The 19040-nt window shown below is 44.4% G+C and overlaps 1 protein-coding gene across 1 annotated transcript in view; it reads left to right on the plus strand.

Moving 5' to 3' along the window:
- Positions 1-17758, plus strand: part of TMEM216 (transmembrane protein 216) — a 180883-nt gene extending 163125 nt beyond the window's left edge. Inside the window, exon 6 of the mRNA XM_069623871.1 lies at positions 12650-17758. Coding sequence (XP_069479972.1) covers positions 12650-12665 — 16 coding nt within the window. The 3' untranslated portion in view covers positions 12666-17758. The remainder of the gene's footprint in view (positions 1-12649) is intronic.
- Positions 17759-19040: the final 1282 nt, after the last annotated feature.

A 19040-nucleotide genomic window follows, 5' to 3' on the forward strand; every position in this document is an offset into this window, starting at 1 on the left:
ACTGCCGCCCATCCCACATTTACATTTCGGCCCACTAAAGGCAGCATGAATGGTGTATTCGGCCCTCTGGCAAAATTGTGCACCCCTGCCGTAAAGGAAACGTTGCATGCAGCCATGAGATCAGACTGTAAAAACATGTTGGCAATCTTCCAGCAATGGATGTCCAGGTTGCTGCTCGTTGGACAGACGCAGGCATCGTTTTGCATTTAGGCCAATGTACATTCACTAATAGGTTTATATGCTTGGGTTATGCCCCTTTTGCAATCCGATTCCAAGTTGGAAACAGATTCCAGTATACAGTGGTGAAAAAATGGCCAAGTTTCCTTATCTTGTGGCAAAATAATCTGAGATCCCCTCAAATGTTGTGGATTGTTGCATCTGAAGAGCTTGTATCACCTGACGCATAATTCTTTTGTTGGTTTTTTTTTATTTTTAATTTTTTTTGCCATTTGTTGACTTTATTTTATAAGATGACAATTCTAGCATTGGACAGGCAATCCTTTTAGTTTACTAACTGCCTAAACGCAGCATTCTTTTAAGTGATGTTAGAGTGTAACGGCCCTTGGATACAGTATGTGGTGTCATGATGGTGTCACCTACATCCATCAGAAGCAGTTGTTTGCTTTTGAGCATGTATTTGATACCAACATTAAATATGTAGGCAGGAACACACATGCACTCTCTGATTTTGTTGTTCATATTTTATAGGGGCATGTTTGCTACTTCAATGAATGTGTGCTTATTTATGGCCTGATGCTGACATCCCTCTGTGAGGTGCATTGCCAGACTGCTAGGGGTGTGACGCCATGTGTGTACATCAAAGTCACACTGTGCACCTTGTTTTGATGCTGCTATGGAAGATGTTGGAGCTCAGTATCGGATTTGGGGAACAATTTGCTGGATTCCTTACTGCGTTACTGACAAATGAGTGTCTTCTGAAAATTTGACAAAATTGAGGTGGAACTTCCCTTTCCTAGTTACTAGTAGCTGTGTATTTAAAGCCATGATAAATAGCTCTCCATGTGCTGCCCATTTTTGGAACAGAAATGAGTGTCAGTTTAAATGTGCCAGGTAGACCAGTTTGCTATGGTCTGCAGGGCTTCATGTTTGGCAGTTCCCAAGTGATGCCCCAGATATGGGGAGGCTTATATAAATGAGGGGCAGATTTTAGAGAGCGAGTGGAAAAGGAGAGCGGAGCAGCAGAGATCTTGCTGTGCATGGTCTCTTATCTGAAGTACAAACGGACATTTGACAAAAGCGGTCTCCGAATTTGTGAGCACCCTAATCCTGCTCTGTTAGGTGGAGAGGAGAACCCCTCAAACTATGCTTTCCCAACCGACTATGAGAGAGGAAGAGAGAGGGAGAGAGAGATAGATTTGATCAAGCTCTCTGAGCGCAAAACACGTTACCTTCCTCCTTTTCTTTGTGCTGTTTTACTGTGTGCTGCACTAATCAACTTCCAAGGTATTTACCCTGGGTGTTTTTGTATTTTTCAGGGATCCAAATGGGGACAGGGCAGAAAGTACATGAAATTAGGGAACAATGGAAAGTTGCAAATTAATAGAGGGAGTTGTTTGTATTGATTGTGGGAATAATGTGTTTTTCCAGAAGTATCTGCAAAGCCAAGGGGAAGACAAGTGCAGAGGTGCATGACGGGCGATATTCTGAGTGGATTGGGTATGTGCAGTTTGCTATAGTTTGTTGAGCTGGGTACGTGTTAGTTAGGAAAACGAGAGGTGATGGCAGGAAGGTTTCGAATATTAACTTGTGGCATTGTTCTGAGCATCCTTTCAGACATCAGTCTTCACCTGCTAAGCTGTTACCTAAGGGGAAAGACCATATGCACACCGGGTTTGGTCCCACTCCAAAAGGGGCTGTTCACCCCAAACTGCTTGGTCACATACCTTCAGCACAAGACCACAAGTATCCCCAGACCTCTTTCAGCAACACTTTATTGGGTATACATGTTAGTTAAGAACATTAATGTGGTAGTAATTTGAGGGATTTCGCTCTGCTCATGAGGTTAATCTTCACTGAGTATTTTCTTCAAAATAAATGGTTTAAATTATGTATTTTTTAAAACTTAATTTTATATTTGCATTTGTTAAGAGAACAAGATATTTCAAAAGAAACAAGAATTTCAAACATTGCACACATTACTAATCGAAGGCTTTGCCACCTCCCTTAACCCCCATTGCATTCAAACTCGTCCATTGGTGCATTTCTCTTTAACAAATGTATCGGAGGCTTGGTCCTCATTATGTCTGCTTTTTACTTTAGTCGACTCCCTCCTGAATCTTTCGCCAGTCCTTCTGGATTCAATAACCACTCATTTGCTTATTCTACCTGCCTGGTTCCCTTCGTCTAGTCCCCATTTGAGCAGCAGGGCACTCCAATCTACTTTAAACTCACCCATCCTATCATTCACTACTGCAGTCAGTCTCTCCATTATCATGTTGTGTACTTTCCCTTCCCAGACTTCTTTCGATGGAAGCAATTTACTCTTCCAACACTGGGTTATAGCCAGAAGTCCCACCCTCAACATTGTGTCCCACATCTTGGGGAGTCTGTATTCCTCCCTGTCCTTTTGCGGTATCCCCAAGAGGATCTGCATTGGGTCTAACCTCAATCATATTCCTGTGACCTCTTCCATCCAGCTTGACACCTCCTTCCAAAACACTTGCACTTTGGGACACCACTACCACATGTGGGCCCGGGATCCCTGTAGTCCACAACCCCTGGGGCACATGGGATAGTCCCCGCAAACATCTTCGACAGCCTCAGGGGATCCCTTTGCCAGCCCATCAACATTTTAAAGTTGTGTTTGATCGTGGAGGTGAACAGGCCTCCCCGGAAAGCAACTTTGTGAATTTGTGCCCAGTCCTCTTCTGAGATCTCTTCCCCTACCAGGTCCACCCAGTACTTCTCGAATGTTTATCTCCCCTGTAGTCACGTCTCATTCATAGCATTATACTACTTTGATAGCCCTATCACCACAAGAAAGGGTATCCTATTACCTTCTCCACTGTCATTAACTGCCTCGCCACTGATCTTCCCCACTGTGGGTCTGTTAATATACCCTGGATGCAGAGATACTCTAACACAGAGATCGAGTCCCTCCCCAGCACTTCCTGTACGGCTTCTAATTCCAGGATGATCCCATCCCTAAATAGTTGTCCCAGCTCATTAGAAGCCCTTATGATATGGCATTTATAACGTGCCTATAAACAAATGTTTCGAAGCGCGACAAGGCAAGGCAGGGGAACAGAGGGAAGACGGAGACAACTATCTTACTAGGCCAGGTGACGTGATTGTGCAAGTGCAGGGGAGGGGGGGAGGGAAAGTGTGGGGAGTAGAAGGGCAGTGCAATATATAGAATCAGCAGTAAAATAAATAAATAAAGCAGTAGGTAAAAGTGTGGCCAGCTAGTGGCAAGTGCTGGGATAAGTGCAGACATCAAGTGTCAAGAGCTGGGGGGACTGCAGGGATACAGAAACAGCTCCCAAGGGCAGGGCTTTTCCCAGGAGACAGTGCAGGAGTGCAGCTGGCGCGGGAGGGGACATGGGCCCGAGATCAGAGGGTAGCCAGGTGACCAGTGCAGTTTCAGTCAGGAATTCAGCAGGGGAGAGGAGGAGACAAAGTAGAAGCAAAGAGGAAGGTCTTGAGGTGCTTCCGGAACCGTTGATGGTTCTCAAGTTTCAGGGAGCCAGAGAGGCTGCTCCAGAGGGGGATCCCAGCCGAAGAAAGAGATCTACCACCAATTTGTTTCTTGGAGAAGTGGCTGACACTGAGCGAATTGGAGGCGGATGAGTGAAAAGCTCGAGAAGGAAGATATTTAGGAAGAGACAGTTGGAGGTAATGAGGACCCAGGCTCCAGAAGGCCATGTCTGTGAGGTTAGCCCCTGGTGCCCCAGATCAATTGGGGGACTCCAGAGTACATAGGAGAGGGCCATGTCGTGTGTCCCCGAGGAGCCCTTGGATTCACGCTAGATTGTCCACAAATTATTTTATTTTTCCAGATAAATCTACGGAGATCTCCTGTTATTTCTAAGAAAAACTGACGCTGAATAGCTGTGAACAGATACAGCAATCTGGTGAGCATGTTCATCTTTATTGAGGTCATCCTACCATACCAGGTCAATATTAGGTGGTCCCATCCCTTCAAGTTAGCTGTCGGGTGTGCCTGGAAGGGGTCAGAGTTGGCAATAACAATTTCCTTCAGGTCCCCAGTCACCTGGATACCCAAGTATTGTAAGCTCTTTTGATCGACCCTCATGTTTTGGTATCTCCTTTTCGAAAGCCAGGAGGGGGCTCTGTTCTAGTATCAGCATTATACCTGATTTCCCTACATTAATCTTGAGCCGTGACAGGCAGCCATACTCCGATATCTGAGTCATGATTCCCGGGAGGGAGTGTTGTATGTTAGTGAGGTATGCCAATATATCCTCTGGAAAGAGCAAGAGTTTGCATTGTCGCTGGTCGCTTCCCCGTTCTCTTGCGGTCCCTTACCGGGTCTAACACCATATTAAAATCTCCCCCAACCACCAGTTGCCCTTCCGCAAACCCTATTAATTTTTCCTTGACCCCCTCCCAGAATTCACACTAGCTTACGTTTGAGGGTAAACAAAACCCAGCATGAGCCTTGCCCCATGTAATTCTCCTTTGACAAACACAGATCTCCCATTTGGGTTGGCTAGTACCGATTCCACCAGGAAGCTCAGCCGGGAAGAGATAAGGACTGTGTGCCTTTACTTTTTTTTCACATCAGAAGCCATGATCCTTTCCCACCATGTCCCAGGACCACAGTAGAGGCTCACCACCCTTCGGCCAGTGTGTCTCCTGCAGGCACATCCAATGAAGTTGTGCCCTTTTAAATTCCCGAAGTAGCATAGATTTCTTACTAAGTGAGTTGAGGCCCTCAACATTGAGGGAGCCGATTAACATTTCACAAGGACCAGACATCGCACTGTTGTCGAGCGCTGCATAACTTTCTTCTCCTCCGAGACGGATCCATGGATGAGCCCCTATTACCAGGGCCTATGCTGTGCACCTACCTTCCTGAAACGCCACACCCTGGACAACACAAGGAACAACCCCCTTTAACTCCTCCCCCCCCTTCCCCTATTGGCATCCAACCCTGTCCAGATTAATCACCTCAGACGGATTAAATCACCAGTGGTCCTCCTCAACCCCGGACATGCTCAACTAAGCTCTTTTACTTGAGCCACCTTCCCTCAATTTTTTTTTTGTTAAACTCACCAAAAAAGACAACTGCCCCCCACCCTCCTTTGGACATGCCAATCCCCTTTTCCAGTCAACTAGCTATTTACTTCAAGTTCATGATGGGCCAGCTGGGCAGGGGGAGGGGTATTGAGTTTCATGAGTTTCCTCAAGCCTGGAAAAGTGTGCCTATTCGGCCCATTAATGCGCCATTGCCTGTCTTCTGGGCTTTTCTCCTCTCCTTCCACCATTGGTGCTCCCCCTCCCATCAACCCCCCTTTTAAAATGATGGGGAGCGCATTGTTGCTCCCCTACTCGGGCCTCTGGAATTCAAATTGTCCCAACTTCGCCTTCCAGTCCATGGGCGGGTGGGGTCTTTTATTCTTGTTTCTTTTTTTCACCCCTATCAGTCTCGCGTGTGACCTCCTGTGTTGAAAAAGGGACGCTCCTCTGTGTTTAGTGCCCCCCCTGTACACGACCCACTTGGTGGTTCTCTGCATGCTTTCACGTCTCCTCCAGGCCTACTGCTCCAGTACCGGTGTGGGCCTTGTCCTCGGGCCTCTTCACCCTAGTGGCTCCTGCAGACTTGCCCCCTGGGGCAGTCTGGTGTCCTCTTGACAAGTCTAGGTCTACACCTGTTTTCACTCCCTTCTACTTGGTACCATTGCCGCACTCTCCCTCCTCCGGACCTTCTAGGCGGGCACACGCTGCGGGGGCCCACACCTAGTCACTGCTCTTATGCGGTTATTTTGTGTCCAGTACCCAAGGGCATTCAGTGGTGGGGGCGCTGCGGGTTGGGCACACGCCTCCTTTCCTCCCTTGAGATTATGCCTCCTCCATCAACCCACTGGCTTCTGTGTTTGCCCCTGTGTACACCCTGCTCCTTCCAGGGGTGTTTGATCTTCTCTCACCAGCTTCTTTCCCCTTCCAAGTTCTCAATTGTCATGGGGCGGGGGGAGTTCCTAGGTGGGCACACGTCCCAGGTGCTTCCCTGGGGGGGGCCCACACCTGGTTGTTGTCCCTCGCGGTCATCTGGAGCACTCTGGGGGAGGAGCGCACACCTGGTTTCATTTGGGGGACGGGGGTCTCCCTCATCGAACCCCCCCCATGATTTTCAATGGGTCCCTTGTCTAGGCCCTCTGTTAAAGTTCCTTCCAGCCTGGGCTCCCACCAGCCTCTTTGCACTCTCAGCGCATGCTCCTTCTCTCCTTTTCCCCAATGTCTCCCCCCAGTCTTTCGCTTTCTGGGGAGTCTCTGCGAGGGGGTATGAATTGTGTGGGGGGGGGCAGGATGACCCTACCAGCAGTCCGGGCCTGCCTCACGAGGGCCTCCTCGTGATTCGTTTCTGTTTCTCCTTGGCCATGCTCGTAGCGGTGCAGGCTGTTTGCGCGTAGCTCTTCGCTGGCGGGACTACTTTCACTTTTTCCCGCAGGCATCTCCTGCACTGTTTTCTCTGCTTCTCCTTATGTGATTTGGCCCCTTCTTGGACCGGAGGATGGCCCGCAGCTTCCAGGACCTCCTGCACTAAGTTGCATCGGCCGGGGCTGGGGCGGGGGATGATAGGGGAGGTCTAAGGGAGGGCTCAATCCGCTTTTCGGCCCGCGGGGTCTGGAGGAGTTTGACTAGGCTCCGTACATACGCACGTGCCCCCTGGTGTGCTCCATTAAAATTATTTTTTTATTACAAAAAAAGTGTTGAGTCTAATGTTCATAGAAGGAAAAACAAAAAGCTCTCAAAAACAAAATGTAAGAAAATAAATGTTTCCCTTTCCACCTTGCACACATCTCTACCAAATAGAAAATATATAATTCACAGAATAAATGGCATTTGAAAATATCTACGTATAGTCCGTTATTGTGTGTAAATGGTTCATTCATGTATCTATATTCCACATTAGCTATATAAGAGCCCCTTCTCGCGGAAGTACATTATAGGTGTGAGCCAGTGGAGATCCACTGCCAGCAGAACATGTTCTGCTCAAGTACAATTTATAGGCAGATTAAATAAAATCACACACAGGTTGCAGGGAAACATGCATCATCAAGCCATTAGATTAAATATTAATCTTAAATTATGAGAAATTTAAGAAAATCAACGATTGGTTGCCACATTGTTAAGAACGATACATAATCAACAGTGAGAATGATACTTGTCTCAAAACCATCAATTTCCATATGCAAGTGGGAGGAGCATCCCTTTTCCATGGGGCTGCTATCTATATTGTTGCTGCTATTGTCGACCAGAAGAACGTTTTCCATTCTCCAATGTGGAATAGTCTATATAGTCGCACGCTCCCCATATGTTTGGGCATCTGGCAAGGGTGCCCTTTGTACATTGTTTTTTCATTTTTTCCTATGTGTATGCCACAATCTTTAAGATCCTGTCCACCTCATTATGAAGGCTTACACTGCGACCATTGAGGGTATTTGTATTTTTGTAGTTGTTTTTATATAGCGCTTTAATCCAAAGGGTTATAGCAACCACCAAAGGGTGGTAGCTAGCGAGAAAGCAAGAGCTCCTGGTAGAGGGGAGCCACCAACTGTCAGATTTTTATCACTGTTTTTGGTTACAGGGGTATTTTCTTCCCCCACATTTTCTTACTTAAATTGCTGTTGGAATTGGTTAGGTCAAAGACAAAGATGGAGCGGAGGCTTTTTTTCTCCCAGGTTGCTGCTTTGGCTTGCAAAATACAGTGTTCAGATCCAACTGAATTCACTGATTTATTTTAATTTTCTTGTCTTTTCTTTGGGCATACTGCAAGTCACAAAGTGGCAAAAAGTGGGTAACGAAAAAATGCCTATCTTTTTTGTTTACCATTTGGAGCACATGACACCCAGTCCTGTTAGATATGCAAGTCCTTCACTAGCAGAACCCTGCAGGAGAGGAAAAGTAGAGTGACTTCATGGCTATTTTCTGATGAGGAGTCGACTACAAAGACATTAAACTCTTGAGATTCAGACAACGTGATCATAAAAAGGCTCCCTAGTTGTGTGCCCTAGGGGTAGGAGAGAGCATGCCAATGGGGAATTGAGATGTGTGAGAGAAGTATGAGGGAGGCGTTTGAGGCAGGGAGTTTGATTATTTTGATATTGGTGGAGTTGAACATTAGACCATGCAATGCCATCCAGTGTTGTATAGCAGAGAGGTAAGTAGTAATGCTTTCATAGAAATCCGTAGTAAGAATAGGGAAGGAGTAGTTTTGTCATCTGCAAAAAGATGATGGGAGAACCCCTCAGAGTTGATGAGGAAGTGCAGAGGGTGAAGAGTAACGGGCCAAGGATAGTCTTGTGGGACACCGACTGGGAGGGAAGTCGAGCCAGAGGTGACTATGCTCCAAGATATGGCAAAGCAATGATGAGAAAGCAACCCAGTGCCAAACACTGCTCTGGACTCCAAGGTTGTCCAGGGTCTGAAGAAGAGGGGGGGTGGTCCATTGTATCAAAGGTGGAGTGTTCAAGCAGGATTAGAATTGAGAAGTGTGTGATGGTGAGCACGGGTCAGACGATTAGAGAAATGGTTGACTATTTCTGCAGAATGGTGGTTGCAGGGACCTTCTGCAGGCAGATTCTGCAGTTCGTGTCCAGTTAGGAGGAGGAGCTCTTACATATGTTGTTCAGGGATTTTAGAGTAATGAGAGTGGATAGACACGGGCTAATAGGATTGTTGAAGAGGGAGCAAAGCAGATGAGGTGTGCACGTTTCTCGACTGTGGGGTAAAGGGGCCAACTGGGCACAGGAAGGATTGGCTGTCCTCAAGATGGTTGCCAGGTCTGTGTTTGAAGCTAAGAAGAATGAGCATAGGTGTGTGTGTTTTTATTTTTGGAAGGGGGGGGGAGAGATGAGTGGTGGAGTGGCACAGATTTTGGCATTGTTAAATGAGACGTGAGCAAAGTCATTAGCAGATAGGGAAAGGTTATGGCATGAGGCCAAGTGGAGGCCAGCTTGGCCTGAAGAGTGTAGGAGAGCTTCTGGTAGTTAAGACAAGGAGCAGTGATGAGATTAGCAGAGAAGGATTTGGCAGAGTCAAGGGCCATTGAGAAGTAGAGGAATGCGTCCTTTTAGACATGTAGAAAAGAGAGGTGCAATCCTTGAACATCTATGAAGGTGGCATTGCATGTGTGTTTTGAGGCAAATCTGAGGGGAAGTGTTAATGGGAGTATAGGTACGAGAGGGATAGTGGTAATCAAAAGAGGGATGAGTGGCTAGGTTAATGTGTGTGAAGGCCTGATTGATGGAGGAAGCCAATAGAGGGCAGGAGCACATGATGTAGGCAAGGTAAGGGACAAGGAAATTGGGCTTTAATTTTTGGTGTTTGTGTTCTCGTTCATTCTGCCAATGATAGTTGGGTTATGCAAGTCAGTGATTTTTCTTTTTCTGCAGTTACATTGCACCTTTTAGAGCTGAAGTGTAATAGTAGTAGAAGGGGAAACTAGAATACTGAAGAGGAGGAAGGAGGATTGATGAGGTTAGAGTAGGTTGGTTGGGTTGTGGGACAACAAGCTGGAGCACAATAGGAAGTGGTAGAGTTGGTTGGAAGAGATGTGGAGGATAGTCAAGGTAGAGTGTGTCTGCAGCGAGGGAAGGGTAAGGAAAGAGTGGGTAATAGCGGAATAGGGAGTGAAGGAGGGATTTGAGAAAAGTAGAGTGAGTGCCGTATTAAAGGAAAAGGTCTAGCAGAGCTTGTGGTAGGTCAAAGTGCTGTATGAGTCAAAATGGGTTTGCTGGAGACTAGAGTATAGTTTCAGCACACAGAACAGGACCGTGGAAATACAGCAAAAGTATATGCAGGGCGATGGGCTTTCAAAATGTAATCACTTAGATGGTAATGGGAACCAAGGGTACTTGTGTAGGTCGAGGGAGTACTGAAATTCAGGTGAATAGAGGCCCAAAGATGACCAGGGAATAAAAGTGTGTGCAATCTAGATAGTAGTAGTCTGGTTGGAGTGGAGTTTGAACACAGTAGCAGTTTAGTAAATAAGGGGGCAGGGCTTGGACCGCCCAGGGCCAAGCAGAATCTGCCCTCCGCTATAATGCCCTTTGTTTGTGAAGTGAATCTCCTTATGTGTATTCTTCAGTCAAGTTGCTTTAGGTACTATAGCTTGCCTGCTGTGATTTCAGTGCAGCTGAGCCGGTCTCCCAGTCCCGACTATGTAAATCCTTGTTTGCTTTGTCCTCACACAGATGTCCAACTAGTTCTCTCATACTGTACATAGAGGGTTGAAGCATCCTTCAGGCTGTTTACTAGTGTTCCCTCTGCTTGATGCAATTACAGTGCGTGTTTTTGTGAGGAAAGGTCAGTGTATTGTGTAGGAAGAGTGCAAAAATGTGCTCCAAAGGAAGTGATTCTGTGTGGCAAAATGAGTGCTTTAAAGAAAGCCCACTAACAGAATAATAAAGCTATATAGCTGAGACTGTTTCTGTATTTGTCCATAGTTTGACCGATTGCGCATTGGGTTATTACCAGATGGTTCTCTGTCCACAATAATGGAGCAGGTAGAGGCACTATAGCACTTAGCATGAACTTGTCACGCATAGGATACTGAGGCTATTCTACACACTGGAAGGGCTTTATGCAACTCCAAGCAAACTGCGGGTGTAGAAACCCAAAACCCATTGCAAGTGGCATGTATACAGCCAGTTTCGTGAGAACACTGAAACCATGGTTGCATAGAGGTGTACCAAAAACTAATTTGGTATTTTCCCAAAATGTTTGCCTACCATCTAGGTCACCATCAAAGGCATATATGTATGTGAAATACTAATTCCTACAATCTGGACATCCCCCTACAAAACTGCTTCGAAAAATGCAACCCTTAAAGTAATATTTAATTTTTGAGATGTTAGAATGCCACAAACTGATTGGAGTACATTTAGACACTTTAGTGTACCTGACATGTAGCAAAATGCAATTAAAATGCAGGATCTGCTACTAAGCTATTTGAAAACGTGTAATACTGCATAACTTAAAATATGATGTCCAACCCCAGAATCAGGCCATTACTCTGTCCAAATCAGGTTTTCTTAGTCAGAACGGAGGGGAAATGCAAGATAGCTTTGCTGTTTTGTTGATGCGTGCAGCTCAGAACAACCCAGAATTTGCATCAAGGGCTCTTGTGGCATTTCAATCCAACTGGGTCTCTTATATGCCCGTCCATATGGCAAGAGTGTATTGGCTGGACTGTTAAGAAATGTGGAGTTCCAATGTTTTAGTGTGTGTTTGGAAGGGGTGTTCAATTGCTGAGTGTGGGTGGCTTAATTAATATGTGTAGTCCCAGATGGAAAGTAGTATTTTAGTAAACTGGCAATACCATTTTTACTGACTAGGCCAGAGAGGCTGAATAATGTTATTTCTAAAAAGGTAAATGCCTTTTTGCAAATGCTGAATTTGGGGGCACGGGGATCAATCACCAGCCCTTATCGCAGCTTTTTTAAATGGAGGGGTAGAGTTGTCCTTTGTCCTACACAGAGCCTTTGCTGGACACTCAACATATCCATTAATTTATAGAAGAGTCTAGAAAGGTGTGGCCAATCATGCTGTAATATTTAGCATGAGGTAACATGGGCATTAGAGTGCTAAATAAAGAATGGCGAGTGTCCCGCTGCAGAGTGCTGCTAATGCAGCATCACATAGCATTGAGGATAGAGAGGCAGTGCCAGCATCCTAGCTCCTTAGACCACTAAGGATACCACTACAATGTCAATTCTGCTATGTTTGACACATCAAAGAATTGGTACCTGCACCAGACACTGTTGTAGTGCTAGGACCACTCGGGTCAAATGATGACAGGGTAGTGCCACTACCCCGGAAATCTGGGTAAGACATGAAAATGCCGACAATTCAGAGCTTTGACAGCTGGGACAGTGGCAGTATTACAAAATTAAGGATAGATGTGGCAGTTCCACCACAGCACCGCTGGCGAAAGCAGTGCAGCCTTGCAATGCCATCCTTGCAGAGCTCTTAGTATAGGAGAAACAATGACAACACTTGAGTCTTCTGCTTACAAAAATGCTGCTTTTGTGCCATTAAACTCTACAGGTACAAGGTCTAGCACCAGCTGAGCAAACCTTTGAAGCTAGACACTGCAGTGCCAAAACCACAGATCTCTGTGGATTGGGGGCATTGACAGCACCACAGAAGTTTGAGGACAGAAGGGGTCTACGGCGGCAACACCAAATTACAGCCAAAGAGGGTAGCGACCGCACACCCAATCTGCGGGGATGAAACGGGCATTTCCACCACTGCAGATTTATGGTGATGGACGCAAAGCTGTCAGTGAAGTTGTTTGGGGATAGAAGTGGTAGTAGAGGCATTTGGGGCGGCACAGTCTCACATGGTCACGGCTCAAATATGCAGGGTGATTTGTTTGCTTGCGGCATTGAGTGCCAATTGTTTTTTTAAAATTTTACATGTGCTGTGTCTCTTCCCATAGAATGGAGACATACTGAAGCTGGTTGCACTGGTGCAGGACCCCTGAAATGTTGTCACCATTCACCACTTGAGGCTTCACGACTCCGTAGTGATGGGCAGCCATTACCAGCAAAGCGCAGCAGTTGGGTGCCTCTCACACTGCTCTTTGCAGAATGGGCATATCTCCCTAATTCCTGGCATCGTTCACGGCTGTGCACTACCTGCTGCTGAAGATCAACTGTTGGGGCTGAAGCTTACCCGGTGTGACAAGGTGGTGGTGCTCGGTTCTACAAAAAAACAGCTCAATTGTGGTGTGTTGGTGTGGCTCGTCCACATGTGGTTCTGTGTGTATTGTTGTGTATCTCCGATTGTCATTATGTGTGGCAGTTCTTTCAATATTGTTGTGGGACTCTCAAAAAGGGGATTTCAGAATGTCTGTCATACATGTATTTGCTCTGTGGTGATTTTCCTCCAGTGGCAGCCATTCCTTCTTTCAAAGAGTACTGTTTTGTGTGCAGGAATAGCAAGGTGGAACATGGCTCCTCCATCCCTCATCATCCCTATGAGAGAATCTCATTTCAGTGGCCCAACACCCCGAGGAGAATGCAACTTTACATATGCCGAGTAGCTAGGTGTTTCCCCATCTGTTAAGCTCTAGGCAGAGGTTGGGGGTTCCACTCTCTGAGCTGATGACTTGGAGATTGTAAAAGCTATGCACTCCCGCCCCATGGAAGGTGGAGAGTCCACTCAAACCCAGTCCAAGCATAATGGAGCTGACCAAGCACCATTTTGGTTAGGTTCATAAAAATGTCTAAGGATGATGGTCAACCTTCAACTAAAATAACTAGGAATGATTGCAAAATTGTTGTTTCAGAAGAGGCTTCTGCTTGCACTCACATGGAGTACTTGAATGAAGGTGAGGATTCTTTCTCTTATTCATCTCCCTTAGAGGGCATGACCTACTCCCCTCAGATGATAGTGGCTAACAAGATCTTTCTATTATTTGGCTGTGCCCATTGTCCATGCACTCCTCTAAATTACAGTATGTCCACCCATCTGTTGGTATGGGGGGAATCGTTTGGACAAGATGGCTACCTCTAAATGATGTAGTCATAGATCATGTTAAAGAATGGTGAGAAAGGTCACAATCAGTTGATCCCACCAACTGGATTGTAGAATAGTGGAGATGAACTGTATACTTCTCTCCCCACGTTCAAATAAAAGAATATGAATTGGTAGTGACAGATATCATAGTCTGATAAATTGGACACCCTGAGCTAAACAAACGTTTTCATTTGTGTGAGAAAGTCTCTGACTACGGAGAAGTATTTTGACATTACAAAGGAAGATGTCTACAGGTAACTCAGTATTGCATGGAAACTGCCATTCAGCTCCAGTTATGAGATCCCCATTCCTCTCAAACGAATCAGTAATCCAATAGTTTAAATTGATGACAATGATTGATGGAGACTTGAATGTGCTTTACACCCAACAGTAGGGCTATTTCCATTCTCTTTTTCTTGTCCGTCGAAATTGACCACAATTTCCCTGACAGTAAGAGACATAGCGATAACCTAAAGAGTTTATCAACACATTCCACTGTCCAGTAGCTTGAAGCTTGACAGGAAAGAGGTGTAACAACCATAAACATGTTAGAGACCTCTTTTATTACTGCCAGGTTGGCACTCTTATATACCGAACATCCATCACCAACATCAGAACAAGTTAAACATTTAGAAAATCGAAATTGTGTTTCAAACCCACGTAACTAACAAGAGTAGCTTTCAGTCAGACCAAGGTCCCATCTGAACTCTCCTCAATGAAAAAAGGAAGACTGCCTTTTTCTAGTTCATCTCAAAACAATCATTGTTATCGGTTTTGTGTTTTAAAACAACCACCTGCCCCAAACCTCCTTTTTCGTCACACGTAGGTGACGGCAATACACCTCACCTCACAAAAATAAGCTTACTACCGATGCAAACCCTGATAATATTATTGGCAAGAAAATATTTGCACGATGAAAGTCTTATGGAAAAAGTAGGTGTTTCAGTGGGACCCAGTGTGCATTCTAATTTCTGGTACGAAAGACTTCCATACTTGCAGATACCTACTCAATCTAGCATGCCTGTGCAGAGTTGTGTGCAGTATGCAGGTCTAAATATGTGTGCATCTTCAGAAAACAAGACTGCAGCTATTGGACCCCCAGCGTACCAGTTGAGCGTGCATGTAAAATTGCCTCCAATCCTGTACAACATCAGACCGTACTAGCTAGCTTGAGTCAGACAGGGCTCACAGGTGACGTGTTCTCCCAGTGAGAGACAGTTTTCAGCATCTGTTTTGATACACAAGTGAGGTTTTTTGTACAAGAATTTCTCAGTTGAAATGTTTACGTATAAAGTAGTGAACTGGTGATTCTAAGGACCAAGGTTCCAGGCGTGGGGCACAAATCAATGGGTGTACTCAGAAAAACGAAATCCTGACCATTTGTACACAAGTATTCAATTGCAGGTGGAAGGGGACACAGCAGTCTCTTGCCTGCTTCTCCTGGAGAGAATGCACTTAATTGATTTAGAGTTAACCCCCTACCTGATCCGAACTCTTGTAACTCATAATTCTAAGTCATCAATTCCTTTTTGTCTTGGTTCTGATTCTGAAGGTGTTGGATGCTATACAAGCCATGGGTACATTGCAAGTCGGATGTTGTATTTTTGCTGTTCATGGTCAAAAGAAGGGGACATTTATGCACCCTCCTTTTTATTTAAGTTTTCGGAATACAATCATGAAAAAGAGAAATTTGCAAGGTGGTCACTCTTGCTGAGATCATAAGTGGGGGATTTTATCTGTGTAATATAGCAGAACAAAGCTAGCTTATGTAAGACTCATGATTTTCAATTAAGATAAAACAGAGGCTCACTAGCTTAAGGTACTCGCATTCAGTCCAAGTTTTATACCAATAGTATTAGCAAAGGGTATGCAGTTGTGTTCTTCTCATCTGAGAAGAATGGCAGATGGGTGTTTCTATACCTACGCGATTGGCCATTGAATACTCCACAAAGGAAGACCTTGTTGGGAGTCCAAAGAGGACTGTAGAGGGCTCACTCATTTTGGAAAAGTGTTAGCTGAGGCCTACAAAATGCTTCAATTTAATTTGTCAGGCTGAATTCTAAATATATATAGCATCTCACATATAATTGAACACCCTTGCAAGTCTAAATATATGTTGGGCTCACTTGTCTCTAAGAAGGGAGATTCTCTTCTAGCTCCAAATGTGGTATCTACCAAACTGATGTTCTCCCATTGAAGCAAGGCCTCTCTCCATTTGAAATGGGCCTCTGTTGTACACTGCTCTCATAAGTTGATTCTTATTGCAGACATCTTGATTTTATAAATGGTGAGTGCATCTTGGGGTTTATACAACAGTAGCCTGTGTACCACTGAAGAGTGGAAACTTCACATCAGCTGTCTGGAGCTTACAGCTGTCCATTGAGCTCTTCAGGCCTTTTTCGTTCAAGTTAAAAGACCTTGTTTGTAATAGTGTGCAATCAAGAATACATACTGCATCATCATGGAGGGGAGGCGATAATTCCCTTATCTTCTGCTTGCAAGCAATGGCATGCACTGTGTTCAGGACCACTGTGTTTCATTCACACGTTGGCTTGCAATTGAGAAGAGGTTCATGATGTACATGAAACTAACAAAACAGGCTCAGGACAGACATGATTTGAACCACGCCATATCATGGTGCCACACAAACTGATCAGTATCTAAGTCTGGATACATGTCAATAGACCATTTTCTTCTGGTACGTTTCCTCGCAATACCAATACACAAAGTGATCAGGAAGATCAAGAGACACTTTGCTTCAGTAATTGTTTGTGAAGCTTAGTGAATATGTGGTCTGCCCAAGCTTTTGCCTCTATTCCTCATATTTAGTAAAAGGTTCTACACACTGGATGTCAAAGGGGACTGCCATTTCTTTTATTGCAGGTCCACAGAACAACTGTAAATCCTTGCAGGTAGCAAGGCCAAATAAACGAATAAAGTATTGGTTTATGGGGGGATTGAATAGTGCATCTAACACTAAAATAGACCTGTGTCCAATGGCTTCCAGGCACATTCTAATAAGAGGAAAACTGCTGCTACTGCATTTCTGAGAAAGGTCCTAATATGAGAAATGTGATGGATAGCTACATGAGCGTGTGGGCACAGTTCTTTCAATCGCTTTTCTATGGATTGTAACATGAGGCCTCCTATTGGTTTAAGTCTGCTCTCTCCTACTCTGGATCTTCTACTCCCCGTGGTACTGATGCAAATAGTGGTACTATTACTTGGATTGGAAAGCAATGTCTAAAGTAATATTTTCTTCAGAAGGTGTAAAAACAGAGCTTCTAAAGGAAACGGCTGCAAAGTGTCATAGCCTACCTCATCCACATATTAGATCGGGGTGCATGTCATTTATTTCGTATTAAAACTGCCTCTCTGTGCAAAAAAGGACATTTTGAAATGTTAATTAAGGGAGCACTGATTTATCTTCATTCTTTTCAAAGAAGGTAATCCCATTTTTTTTAAAACTTGTTTATTTTTGATCAACACAGGAGATTCATACATTACAGCAAATTGAATCTTTGCAACTTATTAAGCCATCTTGGCACATTCCATTTTAAAAGTGAGTTTTTGAAATCGATTTTGGCAACCCATCTGATACTGGTGGAAATATTCAAATGGTGCTAAACGTGACCGCTGAAGTACAGTCAGAGTAGCAGTTTCTTAGGGTGTGTGCGCCCCATTCTTCTCCAGGTGATACATCCCTGTTGGAGGAATTGGTCTCTGTTTGAGTTGCTGGGAGACTAAAAAGTGTGTGCGCCATTCCTGAGAGTGATGAGCTGCTCCTATTGATGATTTGAATCTGTGAGGGAGGAGCCCTGAGGGAGAAGTGAACTCTTCCCTGTGTGTGCTTATACATTAAGGGGGTGGAACTTCCCCTGGCTCTGTTGGAACTATGTAGCAATGCATTTTCTATCATATGTCTTAGGTCCATAGAGACCTTAACCAATATGTATGCAGTGTTTTGTGTTTTAACACCATCTTTCCAATCATGGAATTATTTATAATAAAGTTTTATTTTCCATAATGGTTGTTTCTTGGTCTGACTATATTGATGTTATAAAATGGTGCTGGATCAAGACCAACAAGAGGAAGACTTTGCTTTTATTTGCATTGCTTGTGTTGTTCCACCGGCGGTCCCTCTTTTTAGTTTGGGCCATGAGGTGGCGCGTAAAGACAAAATTGTCAGTAACATAAGAGCTTCATATAGGGCTTTGAAGGTGGATCTGTAATGCTTTTCCAATAGGGATGATATTTGAGGAGGGGATACACCGTTGTAATCTCACCCATTCCCTGCCCCTAGCCAATGTAATCCATATGGCTAATCCCACCCATTCCTGTCCATCTCGGAACTCGATTTTGAGTGAGCGTTACCATGGAGGCAGCCATCTTGGATCACTGTCTCTAAGGAAACTCTCTGGAAACAAGCCGGCCATCTTTGAATGGGAAAGATGCCATGTGTCTTCCAAATAAAATGATGCATTGTTTAAAATAGGAAAAGTAATTTGCATTTTGGGAGCTTGTTTTGATTTTACTTAAGTTTGCCAATGGAATTAGATCTGTGCTACTTTGGAAAAAAACGGGATCCACCAATTAACCCATGCCATTCTTCATTCATACAATGAAATCAATTTTGCAATTGTGTGTTTTATTTAGAAAATAACACACAAAAGGGAGTCCCCTAAATGATCCACTTGATTTGATGATTCAAAGGTCTGGACATCACTAAGGCCAGGCCACAATCAATAGACTTAAAATGTAGTCCAAACGACGGCACACAAATGAATAAAAAAAGGAACAATTATTTATTCAGTAGGCAATGGGTCCTACAACATAGACCATAAAACATAATAAATCTGTTTTGAATTATACAGATAAAGCAAACAAATATATAAATGTAAAATGTATCAAGGACCAGTAATTCACACTTGAAACTTGTAACCCAAACCTAATCTTTCATGTTAACAAAATGATTACAATCCTAAACATGTATACACATATGTTAACAGAATATCAAAACACAAGAAAACAAATCCCATTTGGTATGGGTAGGTGACAGTGAGATATTCCAAAGACATGGAAGGCTGAAGATTTAGGTCAATTTAATTGATTGAGTCACAGCTGTAATCCTGTATTGCTGACCCTATCTATCTAATGATTAACACATTCTGTGTATGCCTATCCCGCGTGACTCATACATAGAAAATACATTTCTATTATCCAAATGCACATCCCAGGTCTACGTCCCGAGTATGGAAATACAGCTGTGTCGATAGACTTGATAACACGGAACTGTAAGCAGGACGTTT

This window comes from Ambystoma mexicanum, chromosome 11 (assembly GCF_040938575.1).
Source record: "Ambystoma mexicanum isolate Mex_15411 chromosome 11, UKY_AmexF1_1, whole genome shotgun sequence".
Classification (NCBI taxonomy): domain Eukaryota; kingdom Metazoa; phylum Chordata; class Amphibia; order Caudata; family Ambystomatidae; genus Ambystoma; species Ambystoma mexicanum.